The sequence below is a fragment of the Trachemys scripta genome, chromosome 4 (assembly GCF_013100865.1).
Source record: "Trachemys scripta elegans isolate TJP31775 chromosome 4, CAS_Tse_1.0, whole genome shotgun sequence".
Taxonomy (NCBI): Eukaryota; Metazoa; Chordata; order Testudines; family Emydidae; genus Trachemys; species Trachemys scripta.
Genome location: NC_048301.1, coordinates 109169450 through 109193722, shown reverse-complemented (window position 1 = coordinate 109193722; position 24273 = coordinate 109169450). Strand labels below are relative to the sequence as shown.

The 24273-nt window shown below is 43.4% G+C and overlaps 1 protein-coding gene across 6 annotated transcripts in view; it reads left to right on the top strand.

Moving 5' to 3' along the window:
- Positions 1–24273, top strand: part of TSPAN4 (tetraspanin 4) — a 491871-nt gene that overhangs the window by 318145 nt on the left and 149453 nt on the right. Inside the window, exon 2 of one of the 6 annotated variants that reach the window (XM_034770345.1) lies at positions 15621–15765. The exons of the other annotated variants lie outside the window; for them this stretch is intronic. Within the exon in view, the coding sequence (XP_034626236.1) occupies positions 15664–15765 (102 nt within the window). The 5' untranslated portion in view covers positions 15621–15663. The remainder of the gene's footprint in view (positions 1–15620; positions 15766–24273) is intronic. 6 annotated transcript variants of the gene reach the window in all.

Below are 24273 nucleotides of genomic sequence, written 5' to 3'. Positions count from 1 at the left end.
GATTGCATTTCCAGTGGAGGACCTTAAGGGCAAATAGGAAATAAAATGCAACAACGTGTTGTAAAATAAAGCACAAAATGTTGAAGATTAAGTCATCTGTGTTAGAATACACTCGCTTCTGCTCTGTTATCCGAGGATGCAGTGCTCTTAGCCATGGGAAGGGTTTTCTGAAGGAGGCTGCCGCAATACGGAATGCCCACCAAAGTGGGTTGTAGCAGACCAGCGCAGTCTAAAAGAGCAGAGTGTTGGCTAAGGAGGAAGGTACATGGTGATCAACCAAAGGAGGTGGCAGTTCAATGGAGTCCAGTGGCAGCATTCAAAAGCAGGGCTCCTGTGAATCCTGAGATGCAGTGTAAAGCCGCCTCCCCTTGACAGCAGCCCTGGGCCTGGTGGTAATGTGCCAAGGGTGCTCTGTCAGCCACCCAGCCACACACACCAGAAGAGGTGAAGCAGGCCCCTAATATGTATTTGTATTTGTTTTCTGAGCAGATGGAAATGTTTGGCACGTTGTAGCTTTCTTCTTGCCTTGTGATCAGAATTGCCTTTGTTCTCATACTATCCAGCGTTAATATTTCCCACAGTCACACCTCACACACACAAATACTCTATGGGATATTAGCAACATGACTGTATAACAGTAAATGACCATATACATAATAGAACATGGTCATTAGCCAGCTGTGCACATACAGCATCAAATGGAGGCAGCAGTATGCAAACCCAGGATCTTCAACTCCTAAGGCACAAGTCTTTGCACAGTGGTCTAAGGGAGCAGCTCTTCTTGACTATCTGTTTTAATAGAGAGTGCTGTCACATGAGCCCATCCATCCCAAGAGTATTTTATACCAGCTCAAATGTCTGTAAGCCTTAATGTAGCTCTGTGAGAACAACTAATTGCCATAGTAGGCAACAGCTCTTGAATGATAATCACTGATCTATTGGCCATAATCATTTTTAAATCTCCCTGACTTTACTGCTATTTGGATTTTGACCAGTTTGTCTTCTGATGCATCTAACTTAGAAATTAGAATATCTCATTGATGTCCTATATCTGTTCATCACATTATTTTATTTCTATCTATATAATTAGACACAGAGAGAGAATATTTGAGGGCATGGTATAAAAGATTTTTATTGCCATGAGTTTTATTGGCAAAAGTTTTATGGTATTATCAAGTTATGTATATCATCCCAAACAAGTATAAAATCTTTATAAGGTACTACACTATACTATCGTATTCAGCATATGCCTCCGATTTTACAGAACAGCTATTTTAGAAATATCAGAGGTTTTTTTTTTTCAAAACAGATACTTTTTTCATGCCACTGTGCCCATACATCCAAACTGCTGTAGGTACCATGAATCTAACTATATAGTTCTGGGCACTACATTTCCCAGCATGCTCTGCTGTCTTGCTCTGGTGAGATGGAGACTGACTGGAAACACACCAGACCAGTTTAATTGGTTACCACTGAATGGGAGAGGGGAGTTTCCCACCCATCATCTAACTTTAGAACTGCAGCTCAGACCTTACACACACAGCTGTCTAGGTTTCTTTCCAAACTCTCCACCTCCTCTCCTTCAGCAACCATGTCCCTTCTCCCACAGATATGCCTTTAAGAGGAAAAACCTGTACTGAGAATAAGTGTCCTTAAAGATTCTCATAAAAGCTGGCATGCCACCTTTTTCCATTCTTTTAAATGCCCCTCCCCCATCAACAAGCATAACTGCTGCTACTGGTGGAGGTGACAGTGGTTTTGGGGAGTGGAGTTGCAGGCTGTCAGTTTAGGAATGTGCAGTTTACTGTTCCCTGCTAGTAGGTTGCGACAGACAGACAAATAAGGAATGTGTGTCAGGCAGGTTGGTCACCAAAGTAATCCCCTAGTGGCATCTAGGTGGCAGAATTCCCACTGATACGTTCAAAGCGAAGACTGGGTTAGCATGGATGAGGATGAAAGGGAAATAATTTTATAGTGAAGATGCTTGACAGTGAGATGAACAGAATGCACAAGTAAGGCAAATTGTAGGGGGGCTTTTTTGTTAATTTTTTAAAAAGGAATTTGGGGCTTGTGAACGATGTCGGATTGACAGTCTTAGAGAGTGAAGTCCTCTATTGATCTAGGGGACACATACAACATAGGCAGCAAGCGTATCAAACTTCCTCACTTTGCCCCACCAGTATGCCTCACCCCTGTTGTGAGGGGCCACCTTGGAGTGAGAGAGTAATAGCTCAGATCTTGTGCCCATTCCGTCCTGAACATCTCTTCTGTGACTTCAAACAAGGATGTGAAGTAGTGCCCATCATGCTGGTGGCTCTTGTGTTATGACCTGGACCAAGACCACTAAAACCCATCCCACGTGGGTCACCAAGCAGCCATCAGATGGTAACTTTTGACTGGGTTGGATTCAAATCAGTGAGAGAACTATCTATTGTAGGTACCTGTATTCTCATCATTATTGTAGTGTCTGAGTGCATCACAATTTTTAATGTATTTATCCTCACCAAACTCCTTTGAGGTGGGGAAGTGCTACTATCCCCATTTTACTGATGAGCAGTGCAGAGAGTCTAGCCCAATGTCACACAGGGAGTCTGGCAGAGCAAATAATTCACCCCAGGCCTCTCAGGAGCCAAAAATAAACCAGTCAAATGTGTAGTTGTTTCTCCTGATTGTTTGCCGTTAATTATAAACATTGGCAATACTTACAGACCTTTTCACCTTACTCCCATGCATTAAGTCCACATATAGCACATAAGTTCTCCTCAGCACTTTCCTCCTGTATCTGTGATGATGATGAAACAGGTTTCCTAGGACAAGGAAATAAGAGCCTTCTTTAACTAAAGTAGCTTGGAAGTTACACGTGCACTCCAGCCTGCTTAAATGCTATCCCTCTTTCTCCCTATATTCACCTGTATTTTACAAACAGAGAAATAATGATGATCATGCAGAGCAAGGGACCGTAAAGCAGTTATCATCATCTTATGTGCTGTGGGTCAACAGGGCTGACAGTCCATTATGTGTGACTGCAGCACTGATAACCCTTTTCTGTCTCGCTGAGCAGAAGCACTCTCCATTGGAGCATCATTAAAACCACTTGAACATCCCACCACTGTCTTTGGACAACAATGACAGCTATCTAGGACACTTCCATACCAAGTACCTTTCTAGGTGCACAGTAGTTGCGTGTGCTAAACAGAAGCCTAGCTAGCTTTATATAGCAAAATAATAGAATTTATTTCAAGACCCACATATACTTTATAAGAAGCTTTGAAAAAAATTCTGTTTGGATATAATGTAAATTAAGTCATATCTTCTAAGGGTTTTTTTTTTTTAATGTTCTCATTTGTTGTTTTTTAAAAATGGATAATGTCTTCCTATTCTTTGCCTGAGGAGACGGCCCAAAGGTTTGGGTTTATTTTCTCATTATGTCAGGTGGTTGGCATTCATTTATTTCTGTCTCATGGCAAAATGAATAATCATTGAGGCCCCAATTCCGCAAATACTTATGCACTTGCATAACTTTATGCACATGAGAAGTTTCATTGAATTTGTGAGACTAGTCATGTGTAAAGGTCTGCATGTTTGCAGGCTCAGGGGCTTAGATAGTTTTATTTGTGTTGTGTATTTTAATTTATGCAGAATCTGGTTACTCTATTCCTGCTGCTTACAATTGAAGTTGTAATGTGCTTTTGTTGACAAAATTGTTTCTGCAGCTACCAGTGCATGTCAGAAAGGGAACATTATGGGGTTGCGTGGAAACGGGACTTGTCTGCAAATAATAATGGTGGACATGTTTTCTTTAGGTACCAAGCCCACCTTCTATAGTGGAACATTCATGGCTGCAGTGCAGTGGGCTGAAGCAAAAACCATTGCAGGCATATGGCTTAAAGGGAGCCAGGTGACTTAAAGGAGAACAGAATCTGACTCTTTATGGGTAGATACCAGAACTAGATGAGCGCAAATTAGAAAGTGGTCTAAGTTGCAAATTTCAGATCCAGATTTCCAATGCCCAAAGTTTGAGAGTGTTTGAATCTCAGGTGTTGGATCAGTCCATTAGAAAGATAGGAGGCAGTTTTGAAACTCTGACTTGGGTACAGATTTGGTTGCAGATACTGGACTCCCTCTCCAAATTCCAGGGATTTAGGTTTGAGGTCTTGTTTAAAATTCATCTCTAATACAGACCTCTCTACACAATAGAAACAGCTTGGAACTACTGTTCCGCGCTACCGTTCTTTGGTGCACCCATGCTATGTGAGGTCACGGCACTGCCTCCGTTATAAGAGAGAAGAAGCCATGGTAGGAATTGGAATGGAGAGAGATGCAGCAGCAGGCTGCCACATAGCTATTTCAGTGCTGCAGCTACTTGTCTCTGAAAAATTTCAAGGGCCAGCTATCAGAAAAGCATGCTGGGAAAGGTTCCTATGAAGAGGGTGAATCTGTAATGGGAATTTCAGTTTGCACTAGCTGTGTCTTTTTGTCGATACTATGTTTCGTTAATACAAACTGAGATGCAATTTTGATATCAAGCGCTTTTTGTATTTTGCATGCCATCATTTATATCACACTTCATATATTGCTCCTATTTAGCTTTATCTTATGAAAATGTGTGCATAACATCCCTAGCAGCTCTATAGAAGCCAGAAATGAAGTGCATTGGGCACACTATATTTTCAAGTCAACAGTCTTTTCCCTAAAAAATTTAAGTAATGCAATGAGCAGTGAACAGCTTCACAATAGAGAAGCTGCTGTGCATGCATAATGAAAGTGGAAAAAGACAACCGGTAAAGGAGGAAATTGGCTTAAGCTTCAAGCTTGCAATGGGGTTAATATAAAACAGCAGTAAGTAGAGAAAATGAGTTAAAATAATTAATACAGTATCTTTATGTGATGAACAGTGTCCAAGTTGAATGTGAATTTTTGTTGTTGTTGAGATGAATGTTGGCTAAGTTATGAGCAAGGGCTCTGTGAAAGTTGGTGCTTTCAGTTCTCAGCAGTTTGCAAAATTGTTGTTGTTTCATGTTAAACCCCCCCCCCCCAGTTTGTCTTTGAGTTTTATGCTCAAGTGAACAAACTAAAAACTAAACAAATTAAAAAACCCACCATACGTAGGCATAGGCAGAGCCACTATGTTTCACACAGTGTGCATCCAAAGTTATAAATCAGCCTCAGTTCACTCATATCTTGATTTAGGCAAGGATTTATCTCAAAATTCAAAGCCTTGAAATTAACCCAGAAATTGGTCTCTCTTAACTTCTGTTCTGTTCAGGTTCTGACACTTGTTCTTATCACCAAAGTATTAGGCAGTGTATCCTTAACTAGAGCAGAACTAATGCCAGTGCTTTGCTACTGGTCATTTTACATTTAAAATAACTCATAGCTGGAGAGGTTATCATCATACAACTTGACTGTACAATGTCAGGTAAATGTATATTCCTGGAGACTTTATCTTACCTGTCTTAACAGGGATGAGTCTTTTATTTTATTTTATTTTACTTTATTTTTTAATATACAGGAACCCATTGCACTCTGAGGTCAATACACCCATTGTGAAAGGACTGAAAACTACTTTGTAATTCAGGTCTAGTCAGTGAGTTTTGCCCAACCCAGCTTATTTCTCAGGGCTCATCTTCACTGCAGAGCTAACTTGAGTTATAACTGGAGTGTTGCCACTGATTTGAGTCCTGTCCCCGCTAGGGTGACCAGTCAGCAAATGTGAAAAATCGGGACAGAGAGTGGGGGGAGCCTATATAAGAAAAAGCCCCAAAAATCGGTACTGTCCCTATAAAATCGGGACATCTGGTCACCCTAGTCCCTGCACACAAACTCTTAGATTTGGTAGTACTTTTAAGTCAAGTTGACTGGTGCATCAGGGGATATAGGCTAACCCCAGGATCTCAAACACACGGAGCTATTTCCTGTGGCCTGCCATAGGTGTCGACTCCGCCCCTCTACCCCTTCCCCCCCTCAGCTCGCCGTGTCCCCGCTCCTCCGCCTACCTCCCAGCGCTTCCCGCTGCCAAACAGCTGTTTGGCAGCGCTTAGGACTTTCCAGAAGAGAGGGAGGAGGAGCGGGGACATGGCGCGCTCAGGGGAGGAGGCAGAGAAGAGGTGGGGCCGGGGTGGGGATTTGGGGAAGGGGTTGGAATAGGGGCAGGGAGGGGGAGCATGAGCTGTATGCTATTCTGGTTTATGCATCATCAACAGATCTTTTGATTATGAGTCTACTCCAGGGGTCAGCAACCTTTCAGAAGTGGTGTGCCGAGTCTTCATTTATTCACTCTAATTTAAGGTTTCGTGTGCCAGTAATACATTTTAACCTTTTTAGAAGGTCTCTTTCTATAAGTCTATAATATATAACTAAACTATTATTGTATGTAAAACGTTTAAGAAGCTTCATTTAAAATTAAATTAAAATGCAGAGCCCCCCGGACTGGTGGCCAGGACCCAGGCAGTGTGAGTGCTACTGAAAATCAGCTCACGTGCCATAGGTTGCCTACCCCTGGTCTAATCCAACCCCCATTGAAGTCAATGACATTCTTTCCATTGATTTCAATGGGAGTTAGACAAGACTCTAAATTCCAGTTGCAGAATTTAGTACCGGTGAAGAAGCATAAGTGAGAAAGAACACTGCTGGACTGAAATTACAAGGTACATTTACAGACCTGTGTAAAGGGGTCCACTCACCGCAGGTATACCTCCTTGTGGGTATCCCACCCTTTCAGGCCTCTTGTAAGAATCCCTAATCCAGGACAGAACCACAGGGTTTACTCTCCTCCTGACCTCCTCTTTGTCTCTAGCCAACTCCCTTTCCCTCTAGGGAGTGGTTGCAGACTTCCACTCTGCAGCCTCCTTCCTGCTGTCAGTTCCTGGCTTTATCATCCCAGCCCAGGTCTTCCCCCTGCTGGGCTTCATCTTCCATTAGTTCTTATCAATCCCTTGCTTCCCTCCAGGTGCAACATATAAGGTTAATTGGCCCTTTCTAGGCCACATTTACCCACTCAGGACTTGTGTGGGATGGACACCCCATCACAGACTGACAGAATTTTTTTTTAACTCATACAGTTAACAAATTAACGCTGCCAGCTAAGTGGCCAAAAATGAAATGACTGTCAAAATTAGCACTGACTTTTCGTATTACAGTTTTTAAAAAGTTAATTCATTGACTTTTAATAGCATACTATATTACTCTTCATTTTTAACTATACTTTTGTATCGTTGGATGAAAAGGATTCAGTGATGTGGCCCTCGGGCCAATGTACTAGTCCTCATGTGGCCGTTGTGGTGATTTGAGTTTGAGATCCCTGGGCTAACCTATAGCTCGAGTTAGCACAACTCAGCAACTGCTAATGTAGTCACTCTGTACTGCTAATACAGTCCCTCTGTGCAGTAACACAATCACTCTGTGAGCTCCAGGGTCATTTCTCAGTATGGCTGCTTTCACTCAAGATAGGCTAAGGCAAAGTCTACACTACAATTACAAAGCCAGGGAGGTGAAGAAGTGTGATTTGTGACCAACAGCCCCTCATGTAGGTCAGCAAAAGCCCCTAATGTAGACACAGTTCTATGGGCAAAACCACACTTTTTCTGCTTTAACTTATTTTGCTCACTTATGTTAGGTAAGCTGAATCCATGATAGGAATGCTTTCCTGGTATAGCATACTGGTATAACCATATAGGCAAAATATTCCTAGTGTAGACCTGGCCTAAATTGAGAGGAGTAAACTTGAGTGTAGATAACTCGAGTTAACTGAAGTAAAAACATAGCCTCAGCATGTGTCTACACTAAAGAGTTTATGCCTGCAAAGTCTCCTAGTATGTATGCAGCCTGCACCGGCAGAAGGAGTTTTTCTGTCAATGTAGGACCACCACCTTCCTGAGCAACATTAGCTGTATCGACAGAAGCCGTCATCTGTTGACATAGTTGCGTCTACACTGGGGGTTTTGTTGGCATATCCACACCACACCCGTGGCCAGCGTAACTTTTTAAGTTTAGACCCGCCTCAGTAGGGATGACAGTCTTCGTTTATAGCATTATTATTAAAATGCAATGTTGTGAAAGCTTTCACGTACAAAGCAACAAAAAAGTACCCTGGAGCTAAGTATATATATGAGTGACTTAGGGCAAAAAACATTACAGGGGAGCTTCAACTGTCCCCAAAACAATCACTATAAACTCAGGAAATTCAGAGTTAAGGTTAAACGTAAAAAAAAAAATCCAAACACATTAAGTGATGGAAATGCACAATTTGGATTAGGGAACCTGAAGAACTTTAACTTGGTAGTGACACCCTGATACAACTGTATAATTATGATTAATGCATAATAGTATTTGTAGTTTCAGACTAGATCAAACTGTACTTCTACAGACATTTGATTTATTTCCTGATGGTGTCACTGTAGGGCAATCCCTTTTATCCTATGGTAAGGATGTAAATTTTCTACTAGATCTTATAGCAGGGGTGGGCAAACTTTTTGGCCTGAGGGCCACATCTGGGTGGGGAAATTGCATGCAGGGCCATGAATATAGGGCTGGGGCAGGAGGTTGGGGTGCAGGAGAGTGCGGGGTGTGGGAGGGAGTGCGCTGTGCAGAAAGGGGCTCAGGGCAGGGGGTTAGGGTGTGGGAGGGGGCTCAGGGTGGGGGGTTGGTGTGCGGGGTGCAGGAGGGGTTTGGGGTGTGGGCTCCGGCCTGGCGCCGCTTACCTGGAGTGGCTCCGGGGTGACAGCGGCATGCAGCGGGGCTAAGATAGGCTCCCTGCCTGCCCTAGCCCCACTCCGCGCCACTCCTGGAAGCGGCCAGCACCCATCCCTGTGGCCCCTTGGGGAGTGGGGGCAGAGGGCTCCGCGTGCTGCCCTCTCCTGCGAGTACCTTCCCCAAGCTCCCATTGGCCGCGGTTCCCCATTCCTGGCCAATGGGAATTGTGGGGGGCGGTTTCTGGAGGCGAGGGCAGCGCACGGAGCCCTCTGCTCCCCTACTCCAGGGGCCTCAGGGACGTGGTGCTACCATTTCCAGCAGTGGTGCGGGGCCGGCAGCGCCATGGGGGTGGCAATCCCGCGGGCCAGATCCAAAGCCCTGACGGGCTGGATCCGGCCCGCGGGCCGTAGTTTGCCCATCCCATCTTATAGGATGGATCAAAAAAACCTATAGTGGGGAGGTTTCCAAAAGCACAAATGGAGGTTAATATAGGAATCAGGTGACTGCCTTTTAAAATCTTTCTCTAGAAACTGTCTATTGTACAGTGGTGTAGTGTACTCTATAGGATTCTTCCCTGCAGGCAGGGCTCTGGAGTTTTGAAAACATTCCAGAACCACTATGTTTTGCGCTGCCCCTGATGGTTCTACTTTAGCCGTAATTGTAAATTCACTAATGTTATTCCCAGAACTACACAGACCTGCTGTAATCAGTTATTATGCACAATGTAAACAGAAGCTGCTCAGTGAATTTCAAATTGCATTTTTTGGAGAGGCAGAGGAGTACAATCCATGAGCCTGATTTTTCCACTCCATTGTTAGGGTTTTATGCAGGTGTTTGTTTACTTACTACAGTGATTTGAATTCCAGTGGCATAAAAGCCGTGAGATAGAGTGGAGTATCGGGCCCAATATAGCAAAAGGAAGCAGATAAAGTTGTGAGCAAAGGCAAATTTTGTTTGCAAGTTTCTGAGAGTCAGGGAGTCGTATGTATTATATAATACCGTTAAAGGCATTGAACACTGTCCCTTCAGATTACAGTTGGAAAGTATTTTGAAGGCTTTGCTTGAGAATGTCCAGTTTCTGAGACTTTATTCCTCAGCTATTCCAACTTAACTGCATTTACTGTCTCTTGGGGGACTAAATCCAGCTGCTTAGTGCTGGTGCTTTATTTCTTCTGTTTTTTTTTTTAATTAACTGGAATCTCTGTTATCCAGGTCATCCATAGTTTACTGAGGAGTGTGAGTTCATCCCTTGTAAGTCTGTTTTCAAAAAACCCTTCTCAAATCAGGTGTGTTTTTAATGAGAGTGAGACTATTTAGACTGGCCCTTGACATTAATTTTCCTTTCGATACAGCTCCTACACATCAATTTTGATTGAATGAATAAACTCTCCCATCTAAAAATTATTCTGATAAATATTCCATGTCACATTCTTTTCCTGGCACAGGACCAATAAGCAGTTTTTCTTCTTTGTGCTTGTACAAGGAAAAGTGTTTATATAGCTGCAGAGAAAAACCCTTATGTGCTCTGTTATGGCTTTTAATTTGACCCTGTCAGAATGACACAGACATTGTCCACATACCTTCACAAAGTGTGGGGTTTCTGTGCCCCAGTGATGAAAAGCAGTGCATGAACCACTGCTAATAACTGTCTCTAGGACAGATTTCATCTGCAAATATAACCCCAGTGAGCAATTCATGTTAAATGAACTTTTAAAGCTGATTATGCACGATGGGGAGGGAGGAGGAATAGAGGCTGAAGTTAAAAGGAAATAGTTAGCATTCTAGATGTTGCAGCATCCTACTAGCAATGATCTCACACATGTTTCATTCTCAATTGAGAGAGTTTCTTGTTCAGAATATTTTTCCAGTAAATTTAATCCATGACTGAATTGTCATATTAAAATATACAAATAATCAAGAATTCATGTGATTGTGTACAATCACAGGACAAGGCATACGTTGTATATATGTATGTATATCTAATATAATAAAAATGGAGTTCAGTGTACCAAATCGTTTGTGTCTCCCGCTCTCTCCCTGCATAGTGGTCAAGGGGCTGGTCCAAAGTGAAATGGCTTCCACGGACTTCAGTGGGTTTTCGATCAGGCCCCAGGAAGTAAATACGTTTAGTAAATGACCAACGATGGTAAACAAACCCCAAAATAGAAGGCTTAATGTGTGAAAACAGAGAAAAAGAGGAGGATGGGAAACAAGGTTGGGAAAGGATGTGTCCCCTTCTTCAGATATATCCTTAAATCTCTCCTTTGCTATGAGTAGGAGTCCATTTTGGTCAATTTCATGGTCATAAGATTTGTAAAATTGTAAATTTCATGATTTCAGATATTTAAATCTGAAATTTCACAGTGTTGTAACTGTAGGGGTTCTGACCCAACTCTGAAGGCAATTGCGCAGAAGTAAGGGTGGCATGGTATGGTATTGCCACCTTTACTTCTGTGCTGCTGCATGGTGCCAAAGCATAAGAGATAAAGATACAGGGGAATGTTGACATCTCCAACACTCAGCAGAAAACGGAAGTTTTATTGAAACAAATCTTGTAAGAGTCCAGTAATACCTCTTCATGATGTTATTTTGTAGTAGATGGAGTGAGGAGGAAGGTGATGTTAAAATGTTGAACCAAGTGCTTGACTAGTCATTTCAGAAATGACAAGAATTGAATTCTATATCCCATTTGGCTTCAGAAGAAAGGGCATAAGGCTTTTCATAGTGTGTATACTGTTGTGTTAATACTGTGAATGTTATTCCTCTGAATAATGTTTAATGTTGCAAGCAGCAGAGTATGCTCTTATTACAGTACACAGCAAAACGTTGGTATGTGAGCATGTGTTGTTTTTGCAGAGGGGTTGCCTAGGATGCCCAAGGTGTCTTTGTAAGTTTACTGGGACTCATGGCTGATGTACACTGTATGAATATTTAAAATTACTTCTGTGCAACTCTTCATAGGCATCACTGAGGCTGCAGATGGGGACAGAACAGACTTTGGATTAAATAACCTAACCTTATGTAGCTCAGGGCATTACAGAATACTGACAAGTGTTTCAAACCCAATGTCAGAAAATCTTTGCACTCATCACCTACCATTTGTATGATATATTGAGTCCAACTCCCCACCCTCACCACCACCCAGTAAGATTCTGAACTCAAACAATGACACAGGTGATTGTGTGTGTGGAGTAAGGAGCCCCCAAGTATTTGACTATGGTCTCCTTTTCACACACTGTTTTGACCATTGACATATGCCAAAGAAACCATCACACCTCTGAAATTCAGTTGAAAGAAGTTCATCCTACCATGGCCATGGGAGTTCTCTTGGGTCTGGATCAGGAAGCAGATGTGGAGTTCACAGGACCCCAGGCAGTCCTCATACTGCAGCCACCATTCGGCACCTTGCTCGTACCAGCGGAGAGTGTAGGCTGGTGGACTCTTGCTCACCATTGGCATCTCCCACAAAGCTCCCGATCAGAGGAGACTTCTGGCTTCTCCAGTTGCCTCAGACTCAGTATTTAAGCCAGAAGGAGGCACAGGAAGTTGTCCAAGCAACTATGTGAATCTTTAGCTGGCTGTTATATCGGACTCTGCCTTCTTGCCTGACTCCTCAATCCTGTCTTCCTGCCTTGTACCTGATTCCTGCCTCCCTGTCCTGTTCCTGCCTTTCTGCCTTGTTCCAGATCCCTGCTTCTACACCCAGCTCCTGGCTACTGACTCCTGGCTCTGACCCTTGGCTTGACTCCTGGCTCTGGCTCCCAACTCCTGCTCTGACCACTAGGCCTAACCACCACTGCTGTGACCACTAGGTCTGACCACCTACCTCCTGGTCCATGACATTGGAGTGCTCAGCACCTTGCAGGACTGAACCATTAGACCCCAGCTTCATGCACAAATTTTGTAAAACTAGTCTAAGTGCAACACTACCATCCCCTGCCTATGCAGTAGAAATGTATGTCCCTCAACACAGCGGTCTGAAGTGTAGTTTGTAGCTTGTAGATGCTTTTCTTTGTACCCAACATGCACCGTGGCATCTTGATTAGTGGGTTTCCACCTTGGCTGCTGGTGTCACAGTACCAATATGATGAATTATACTGATTGTAAACACTAGCAGAGAAGGCCACACTAATTAGGCTGAAGCAGTGCACATGTATTATCATAGGCTACACTTCAGGATTAAAGATGAAGACATCAGTGAGCTGCATTTTTGGATTCCATGAGCCATATTTATTTATTTCTATTTTTACTACTATGCAGTAAAAGTTCTTATGCAATGCTCAGGGAGCCCAAGACTGTCTTTTAGAAACACACTAATAAAAAATGCAGACCCATCAATTACCTCAAGATCAAATCAGATAACCCAGTGACAACATAACTATAACAAAAATGAACGGACAGACGCATGCACACAATTCCCATACCACTGCTCCCAGTGCTACACAAGTGAATTTACGAAAGGACGGAGTAGGAGGTGTTTGGGGGCCTGATCCTGCAAAGACTTATAAACACCTGATCTTACACTGAGTAACTTCATTGACGTCTGTGTACTGCACCTCAACACTCTGAAGTCCATGGGACTACTTACAGTGTGCAAGGTTAAACGTGTGCAAGTGTTGCAGAATCAGACCCTTTCAGTGCAGAAAGATTATCCTAGGGGGCTAGTTTAAAGAGCTGTGTGGAAACACCAGTGATTTCCATGTTACTTAAGCATGTGCTGCTGAGACACAAGCTTGGCCCTAAGGCTCTTTAGGAGTTGCCAATATGGTCATCAGCTGTACAAAGTTCCCTGCACTGTGCAGCGATGTAGGTGTTCCTAATGGTATCCCACTTGTTTACGGGAACACGGAACCCTGCGCTTAGCACTCGGCAGGTACAAGAAAAAGAAACTGGTAGTGTTTTAAATGCAAATGTACTAATACTTGTGGAGTCTGCACAATTATATCCTGGGAACCTTAAAAACAGAGAGTTAAAAAAAAAAAAGAAACAAAACAAAACAAAAGCAACCCCTTCCCCCCCCCCACACACACAAAAATCAAAGCTTTGCAGCTTCCTTTTCTGTTATTTTTTTCATCTCTAAGGGATATTGCCATCCTACTCAAAGCCCCTCGAGTGTGATGATCTATTGCAACTTAAAAGAAGTGTAAATATTTGCAATACATCTCTAAAAAGAGAACAAAGCACTTACGGTGTATAGTTATGCTGTTCTAATTTAAGAAGGAAAAAAGGTAAGTTAGACTGACAGTTTAAGTACCAACATCATCATAAACTTAAATGCAAATTTTGTGTCCAAACCTCATCTGCTTTCAGTCCCCAATGGGGGACAGTGTTCCAGTGCCCTTACTACATTTGTCTTTCTTGCTGGGAAATTGGAGCGCTTCCAGCCTTTTAAATTACCTCATCTTTAATTTTATCCTGCTTTTGGTGTTCTTACTCTCATATATCTAATGCTCCCCAATATTTTTCCTTGGTCTTCGAGACTATAACTTACCTGCCAAAATGTTTCAAACACAACCACAGCTTACCTTTATGATTACATATAATTGTATTAACCATATGAATATATAATATGGATGGGGGAGGGGAGTAAAGGAGGGGAGGATGACTTATGTTTCATGAGCATTTCCAGTAATCTTAAAGACAAATGAATTTCACTGTTACCAAGATACTTTTTAGCAGAATGCTGCAAAGGTCCAGCATGCTTAACGTAACCTATACTTGGCAGAAAAATGAACAAGCTACTGTACCTTAGGGCTCATGAGCATCACGGAGCTGGACACAATTCAGCTAAATAGCTTTGCTCCCCAGGAGATGATTTTTTTTTTCACAGCCAGAATAGTTTAAAGTGGCCTTAATGTAAATGAGAGTCAGACTCATAGTCTTATTTTCATCCCTGGGGGAATCAAACATGCATTGCTGGACTATATGAACAAAAACCACATGTGTCAGTAGCGGAGCATCCCATACCGTGCCCGCACACAGGTACGAAATGACTCGGGGAACCACATCTTAACAATGTGCCCTGTCGACTGCCGCAACAGAACTCCTCTCCGTGGTAAGTCACTGATTCTGGAGCCCCGCAGGCACAGCTCGGCTGACTGCTTCATCTCGTTTTGTGACTTCCCGTGATTGTCCCAGAGCACATGATTGAAACCGATCTCTTCCCGCATCTAAGCCTGGTATCTTTTCCAGGTGCTTTTGCTGTTATCTTGGCATTACAAAGAGCAGGCTTGGTAGAAAAGATTAGCCAGCCATGCTGCAAAGCATGCTAAAAATACTCTGTTCATCACACACCTATTTCCAGTAATAACAGAAGCATAACTCAAATAAGAATCAGAATTGAATCTTATTCAAAAACCAGTCTGTGACTGACACAAAAGTTCACAAAACCTGAGAGAGAATTAACTTTTCTTATTGTCCATGAGCTACTGACTTCTTTTATGGGAATGGGGGTGGGGTGAGGGGACAAAATCTGTGCCTCTCCTCCTATAAGTTTGATTCTCAATATAGTCTGATAGAGCATCACAAATATAACACCCATGTGATGCATATGTTTTTCCTGCAAGTCATTTGAGCCTCTCATCCTCCTCCTCTTGTTCTCCAGAGAAAATAGGGGGTGATCTGGATAAACTCCAGTTCTCCCCTCCTGGATTGCCATATGTGCTCTCATGTGCAGTGTGATTCTGGCTCTAGGTTATTCCAAACTCTTAAATCATTTGTGAAGGCAAGAATTGCCAGCAATGCACAGATCTCTCCCATTGTCTCTATTAGCATGGACAGATGCCCATTGTCATTGAAAAGAACAGACAGTGGGAGTACAACAGTCAGTGTGTAGGTACTCGCTTGTGCTGCCAGCACGGAAGCCTGTGTTGCAGCATCCTCACACCTGGTTTTAGTGAGCTTAATCCCACGGCTCTTTCTTCCCATAGGGCAGCAGCTGATTCTTGTGTGTGCCGCCGACTTGGAGGGACCATGTGCACAGACTCTCAGCCTACAGTGGCAGCATGTCCTCCCTCTTGCCGCTCACCCGTCCCTTCTCGAACGGCATCTCCACATCCTCAGATTGGAGGAGAGGTTGGTAGCAAGAATTAGGGATGGGATTTCCTGCCAGCTTCTCTAGCCAACCAACCAAGGCTGTGTGAAGGTGAAGAGGCCAGCTCCCCCTCTGCCAATCCCCAGACAATCAGGGCTCCACGGGTAGGGCCAACCCCCACAGTAGTGCTGCAGATCTCTGGAGTAGGAGCTCCACAGCAGCTTATGAGAGACACGTCTTCTCAGCAAGCATGTCAAGAGCTGCTGTGATTCAAGTGGAAAACATTTGGTTCGCCACAAACATGCCAACATCTGGCTCAATATTTGAACAGTTTTCCAGATGTCTCCCATGCACTAGATTTTTTTTTAAAGGAGCCTCATATTCCTTTTCTAATCTCACCCCAAAGATCCCAGTGATCCAATAATTTATAGTGTTTCATTTAATTGTTCAGATCATTGGCTGTTGCAAAGTAGCATTGTGTCTCAACATGGGACTCCTTGGGGAGCACAACTTTAAATAGGAGAGAGGAAATAAAAATAACTTATATAGCACTTTCCATTCAAAGATCACCAAGTGTTTTAACAAAGAGGGATGGTGCATTATTGTGATCATGTTACAGATGGGGGAGCAGAGGCACAGAAATGTTGAGGGCCTGATGAATTTAGGTACTGAGCTGTCATGTCCCACTGAATTTAATTGGAGTTTTAGGAGCTCAGGGCTTCTGAAAACCAGTCCCTGAGTGACTTGCTCTGTTTGAAGCATAGAGCCAGTGACAGAGACAGGAGAAGAGCCCATCTGTCTTAATGCCCTTTGGTGTGCTCTAGCCACTAAATGACTCTCTCTAGGCAGGCTACTGCTCCTGAAGTATCATATATTCTCCCCTTCAGACTGTTTCAGCTATAGATGGTGCTTCACTCTTTGTGTTGCATCTAATTGAGTGTTAAATGGAAAAGTGTCAGACTGAGGCCTCTCCTCTATGTATGGCGGGGGGAGGGAGGAGGAGAAACAAAAACAAATTAACTAGATTTTTATGGCCAGCCTCAAAGCCAAGCTGCTCCTATTGTTCTCTGAAAGGCCAGAGTGAAGGTCATGTGATCCTTTGCTTTTTCAGTAAACAGTGAATTTTTTGAAAAACGTGTTTCTTTCTTGTGCTCGTGTGCAATCATGTTGGTGCCGTTTGGTTTGGTCAGTTCATGTTAGCCAGTAATTGTTTCATTACTGTAAAAATGGATGTTGCGTTATTTTTGTGGCCGACAGTGTTCTTGTTTTCTGTGCTGTGTTAGAGGGATGTAATCCCAAATAGGCAGTGACTGAGGCATTGTCTATACATGGGCTCAGCTCTGCTTTTAATTATCAGTGGCCAACAACAAGTAGAGCTGCACCAGTACAAACCCCAAGAGTAGACAAGGACAGACACAATTTATACTGGTGAGTTTGTCTTGTTTTCTGTAATAGGTAAGCTCCACTGGAGCAAATTTACAGCTTTCCTTGTCTATATTTGGGGTCTGTACTGATGTAGCTACACCAATTGCTGGCTACCAGTGTTTGAATTCCAAGTATAGAAAAAGCTGGTGTGTTGGTGACGACAATTACATGAGTTCTCTGTATTCTTCCATCTTGGAAGTGATTTATGATGGATGGAGATCTACTAGGGGCTTTTTACTTCAGTATGACAGTTTTGAGTCAACTGGAAAATCACATATGTTTTAGACTTATGTGATTAGAAACATTAGGTGACAAGGTTTCTTTAAAGCTTTTACAACACTTTAGTATAGGCACACTGACATTTTTTTTTTTTTGCTTTTGTTTTCAAGGCCAAAACTACATTTATGATACAGTCTTTAATTACATGATCACATACTATATTTTCAATAGGCCTCCAGCCCATTCAGTGCACAGGATGGACCTGCTTTGGGAGCGAATCAGGGTTATCTGTAGGACCCCAGCCTCATTTGTTGAGGATGTTGGAAGCTGGGGAGTGAATGATGCAGGGGATTGTGGAAGGAGAAGGGATACTTGTCTTATAGTTGCATCAGCTGAATGCTGCCTTGGAGAATTGGATTCAATCCCTTCTTCTGATACAGAATTCCTAAGTGCTGCTGGGCAAGTCATTTAAACCATACTTTTCATAGGTGCTCAATAATTTAATTAGGTGTTCTTCATTTTCTGGGTGCTTGACTTGATATGCTTGGGTTTGATTTGCAGAAGTGCTGAGCACTCTCAACTGCAACTAATGTCAATGGTAATTATGCTTTGGACGTATAAAGTGCAGTATAATGTCACATCCTCTGAAAAATCAAGTCCTAGGTATCTCAAATTGGGCATCCAAAATTCAGTGAATACTTTGGACCTTAATCTCTCTGCCTTGGTTCCCAATCTGGAAAATGGGGTTAATGAGACCCCCTTACCTCACAGGGGTGTTGTGACATTAATGTTAATAAAGCGCTCAGATACTGTAGTAATGAATGCCATAGAAAAGGCCACGATAAAATGAATAATTCTGTCCGTAGAGCATGGTTTGAATAGCATTACAGTAAATAAGGCCTAGGGCCATACATTGAATAATGAAGGAAAAACAAAATACTGAACAGCTGCTCATTAACTGAGCATTATTTGTTCTGTGTACTGAAGGAGACAAGGTTCCTGTGGAAAAAAATAGTACGTGATCACATAGGTATTGAGTGTATCAAAATGCATACACACAAGGGGGCTGACTTAAGGTTGCTCAGGCAACCTTAATTCTGGCAATTTCTTAACTTTTGAGTGCTTGATTTTGCAACCTTACATGTTCTTTTAACATAGCATCGTTTGTTGGTTTGTTATATATATATATAGATATATATATACACACACACACATTTATAAATATTGGCTAGCCTCAACTGCTCTCAATCCAATATTTAGTTGACTAATTTCTTGTCAGCATCTTGGTAGAGAGGTGGGTCTCAAAAGATTTGAAGGAGAAGGGTATAGTGACCTTATGGATCAGTTCATAGAAGCATCCACTTGTAAATGCAGTGTGGAAAGGCCATTGTGGTCAAAGCAGACAAACAGAGGGAGAGAATCAAGTTTGGCATTGTCTGCACTAGGCATTGGCTTTCATAGGCTAGGTCTACACTACCCGCCTGAATTGGCGGGTAGAAATCTACCTCTCGGGGATCGATTTATCGCGTCCCGTCGAGACGCGACAATCGATCCCCGAATCGACGCTCTTACTCCACCAGCGGAGGTGGGAGTAAGCGCCGTCGACAGGAAGCCGCAGAGGTCGATTTTGCCGCTGTCCTCACAGCGGGGTAAGTCGGCTGTGATACGTCGAATTCAGCTACGCTATTCACATAGCTGAATTTGCATATCTTAAATCGACTCCCCCCTGTACTGTAGATGTAGCCATAGATCTTCAGATTTTAAGGTCAGAAGGGATCGTTATGACCCTCTTGTCTAACTTCCTGCATAATGCAGGCCACAGAACCCACCCAGTGATGGCTTTCTGCCAGCTACCCAAAATGGCCTGCTGGTAAGGCATTTGTTAGTTATCACTCCTAAAATATACAAGGCGGTTCAGTCAATATATGCAGAGAAGAGACAACAAATAGATGACAAATAGTGTGTTGGGAAGTAGGAGGCAATTTGGTAATTCCACCTCTTTCGCTTAGAACTGTTCAAAATCTCCTATTGCTAGTCAGAGGAGACGATTAGGATATTTAGTCCTTTTGGATGAACTCTGTTTGAAGGAGGAAGAATATGGTGTCACATGGTAAATTCGGACAGAAGTGAGGATCCAGACATTGGGGCTGTATAGAAGGTGAGGGAAGGGGTGTGGGAGAAGAGAATGATTTGATACGTGGCTTGGATGGATCAGGTGGGTGGATCAGAATCAGTGTTGACAGAGCATCCGTAGTTAGCAATTGCGGATACTTAGATGGTGCACTAGTGTCCAGCTGAAATCTGGGAGTCTTCAAAAGCCTAAAGTTAAGCCTGGAGATGGTTAAAAACCTGTGGCAACATTGCAAAGGGCTTCCGCAAAATGTGCAGTGCCAGTTCCCTGAGGAATTGATAGTGCTCCCATGAAGCAAGTTTCTCCATTATCTTCTGAGGGAAAAGTGGTGCCTGTTTGGTGGGAGTGCATGGCTCTATTCTGTACCTGGCCCTGCATGAGCTTCAGTCTAGTGCTTTCATGGAGCATTGTTTGCAACTGAATGAGTGCCCTGTATTACAACCCCACCTGCAACATAGGGTATGTGCCATTTGTTCTTGCTTCTCCTCCACCTTCCATAGCTCTGCCATCACCCTCAGCCTGCTGCCCTGCAATCACTTGGATATCTCCATTCCCTGATGCTGTTTTGTTGTTGTTGAGGCAGGCAATGGGCCCCTTAAAATTCACTTTTCACGCGGGACCTGATTTTTATGGCTAATTCTTATGTAAAGAAATGAGCTGCAGAGAAGAGCTTTGCACATTAAGGAACCTGATGAATTATGCATGAGGCACAGCAGTCTGGTACAGGCAGTGTCTTTTTTAGGAGAGAAAGAGAGCAATATTAACTATTTACGCCATGCACTACCTCTAATTTTTTTTAGGGAAGCAATAATGTTGGCTGATAGGTTGGGAATGAGCCATGTGACTCCTCCTTTGGCCCCTTAGGGTCTATAAAAAGATATTTGGTAACAGGGAACGGAAGAGCAGTTTGAGCAAAATGCAGGAGAAGGGAGGAAAAGGGAAGGACACAGCAACTCTGCAAGTCATTTGGCAGAGCTGTGCGAAAGAACAGTAGAGTCGGGCCCAGGTTGACGGGTCTGTGCATGTGCATTAATCTCATCCATGTAATGGGCTGTACGTCCGACAGAGAAATTGGCGCGTAGACGTGCTTGATTCTACCACATCTATCAAAACTGTAGGCAAAGACGAAGGGATAAGGGGGACAATGAGAGGAAACAATTGATAATATGACTCTGTAGGGCCACGTTGATTAAAGAAAATTAAAATGACAAAATCCCGGCACAGTGCTTCCCTGATGAGCACGTTTTGTGTGTGGCAGCTGACTGCTGACAGCTCCTGGCTGCCGCTGAGTTCATTTTTTGTGGGAGGCAGTTAGCTGTTTACTGCAGGTGATGCTGTATGGGTGACTAGATGAAATGACCTAGAGGTAAATTCTCCAGTCCTGTGTCACCCCACAGTACAAAGAGATTAGTTTCCTGCTTGGTAGCAAGTCACTACTGCATACATACCTGCCAGACTTTCCACACATTGGCAATACTAGTGTGTGGGAGCTCAGTTGCTCACATAACATTTCACGGTTCTGTGTGTCTACGGCAGCACCTCTCCTTATTTTACTTGTGGCTACTTGTCAGAGGTAAATTAAACACCTTGCTAGGAAAAGGCCACCTCTGACAGCGTTCAAAGAGGTCTGTGTCATTGAATCACCCCTTCATAGTAATAATAATATTTTGCACTTCTATAGGAGCTGTCATTCCCCAGCTTAAAGTGGTCTGCAAAATTATGCCTCCCAATACTCCTGAATGGTGTGAGAATATTGTTGGACTGTGTTTATGGATGGGGAAACTGACATGCACAGAGGTCAAGGACAGTGTTTTCTAAAGCTTTAATTACACTTCTACCCTGATATAACGCTGTCCTCGGGAGCCAAAAAATCTTACCGCGTTTTAGGTGAAAGCGCGTTATATCGAACTTGCTTTGATTCACCGGAGTGCGCAGCCCCGCCCCCCCCGGAGCACTGCTTTACCGCGTTATATCCAAATTCCTGTTATATCGGGTCACGTTATATCGGGGTAGAGGTGTAATTTTGGGAACCTCTGTTTCTAGGTACCCAACCTGAGATGCCTTAAGACTTGCTTGAGAGAGGTGCTGAGCACCTGCAGCTCCTAGCTGATGTGACTTCAGCTGTTGTGCTTGGCCCATAGAAAGCCAGAATGTCTCTCACTTTGGGTGCCCGGCAAAATCAGAGTCTTCTCTTAAAAATGTTGGTGGAAGTGACTTCTCCAAGCCAAGTGAATCTGAGGCAACATTGTAAATTGCCTTGACCCCTCCTTCCCTGCTTTAGTCATTATACCACAAACCCTTCTTTATACATGTTATTGTATATGGCATGATCTTGTTTCACGTATCCCACTCCCCCTATCTCCACCTCCCCTCTTATTAGGGGTCTAGTATTGGAACCTGTGTTCGTGTTATATACAAGTTGTTTTTCAAACTTTTCAATTCCTGTCTGGTACAAATAGATCTTGCTTTATTTTGGCCTCAGAAATGGCACCCTGATGCGGAGAAAAACCCCGTGGAAAAACAAATACAAAACCAGAGAGCTGTTCAGGTTTAGTTGGGTTCTTGCAGATCCATAGTGCACAGCCCTCCTTGATATTAAAATTCTGATTTGAATGATTATAAACCAGTTAAGAACATTCATCCAGTTAGAGCACTTTATTGGCTATAAGTTGCCAAAGTTTAGATTCAGGATATAAAATGCCTTGTGCACACGCAACATAAAAAAATCTCACTACTATCTTTTCCTCCAGAGCTCACTGAATTGTTCCACTTTACATTTACCGCTGTGTATGTGCAAAGAATTAAACCATCCTTCTTAACTGTAAACAGTAAACTACATAGTGTTCTCTAATTGTTTTTCTTTTTGGCAAAACTGCTTTATAACGTAATTATGCATGTGCCCAGGGGTATATAGAATTGAATTATAGAGTCTGCTTCCCAGCACTCCCACCTCCACTCAAACACCCCATAATTCAACTATAGGCCCCCCTTGGGAATCATATAATTATATAAGAGTAAGATAGGAAGAGTTAGCTCAAGATGCTCACTTATCTCCAGAGCCCCGTGTTGTTCGTAAGGTTGGGTTTTTAAAAATAATTATTTGTCCCTTTCCAAAATGGAAGGAATTCAAGTGAATTCCTATGAATATGGATGCCGTCTCCTCTCCAGAGATGAAAAATCATGACATCCCTCTGCACACCAAGAAATGAGACATAGTGTTTGTGGGAAATGTTCTTAAAGGTAGTGAATCACCTTCTTGCTACAGGTAGCCCCTCCCCCAGTAAAAGAAGGGGAAATAAGTGTGAATGACATTAGATATAATGAAAGCGCCTCACTGAAAAGACAGCTTTTAATTCTCAAATTGCCTTCTTTCTTTGATGACGGTTTTTTGTGCTTTCCCCTTAATTTCTGCAACGCTGTGTGAAAGACGCAAGATGTCTTTAGTATTTTTGTACAAGACATCCTGGCAGTAGTGACTTACTGCTGGCAGGAGAAACTAAGGCCTGGTTCACACACAAAGTTGCATCAGTTTAATGAAAGGTATGCTTTTACAAAAGGTTTAAGTTAAGCAGAGGCAAAACTGTGTGTGTATAGTCTTAATTTAATTAATACTTGGCTGATTTCATTTTCCCATGCAATCTGATCTATTTAAAAACCTGGCTTATAACCAATTTTAATTAAACCAGTGCAATGTCTGGGTATAGGCAAGGTCAAAAGCTTTCATCCTTTCTTCCTCACCTGACTCATACCCACGGGTTCTATAGCCCACTGAGGGCTAAGGGCCCGATTCATCATCACCCTGTAGTCTTTTGCACTAGTGCATAATGAGTGCAGTGCACTACCTGACCTTTCCTGGTGTAAATGACTGTACAGCGCAACAGTGAATTTGCCCTAAGGGTATGTCTACATTGCAGTTAGACACCAGCTGACTCGGGCTTGTGGGGCTCACACTAAGGGGCTGTGTGACGGGGTGTACCTACCCTGCACCAGCCCCGAAAGGGTTAACTGTGCTTCGCAGGCTGAGGAAGCCCCTCCCCTCAGCCTCCAGGCTGAGAATGCCCAGCAGAGTTGGAGTATAAAAGGAAGCAGCCCAGCTCAGTCTAGGCAGGCTGCTGAAGGGAGAGAACACAGACTGCAGGCCCTCTCCAGGGAGCGGCTGCAGGCCCTGACCTCAGGAGCAGAGGCCTAGATGGACTCCAGACTACCTGACGAGAAGAGACCACACCGGTGGGAGCTGGGCCATTGGAGACCTCAGACACCTGGGGAAAACACAGAGCTTCACCGAGGGAGAAAGGGGAGGAGCAGTCCAGAGGGCTTAGAATCTTCTCTGGTAAGTGGAAGTGAGAACTGGTCAGCGTGTTTCAGGAGGATCTTCGCTGACTCGGTGGTGAGCACCATTGCCAGGGCCCTGGGCTGGGCCCCGCTGCCCTGAGTGAAAGGGCCACTTACTGAGTCCAGCTATTACACCATGCTGCCCTGAGAAAAAAGGGCCACTTACAGATCCTAGCCATTAGTCCATGTTGCCCTGAGTGAAAGGTCTGTTTATTGACTCTAGCCACTAGGCCGTACTACCATGTTTGTAGTCAGGGTCACAAACATAGGACCTGACAAACTGCTGTTCAGCTCTTTTTCCCTTCTTCACCCCATACATGACCCATTCCCCGTGACGGGGTGTACCTACCCTTCAACGGGCTGTTTAATGGTGGTGTAGACACTCGGGGTGGATCCCAAGCTCTGGGACCACACAAGAGGAGTGGGTCCCAAAACCCAGGCA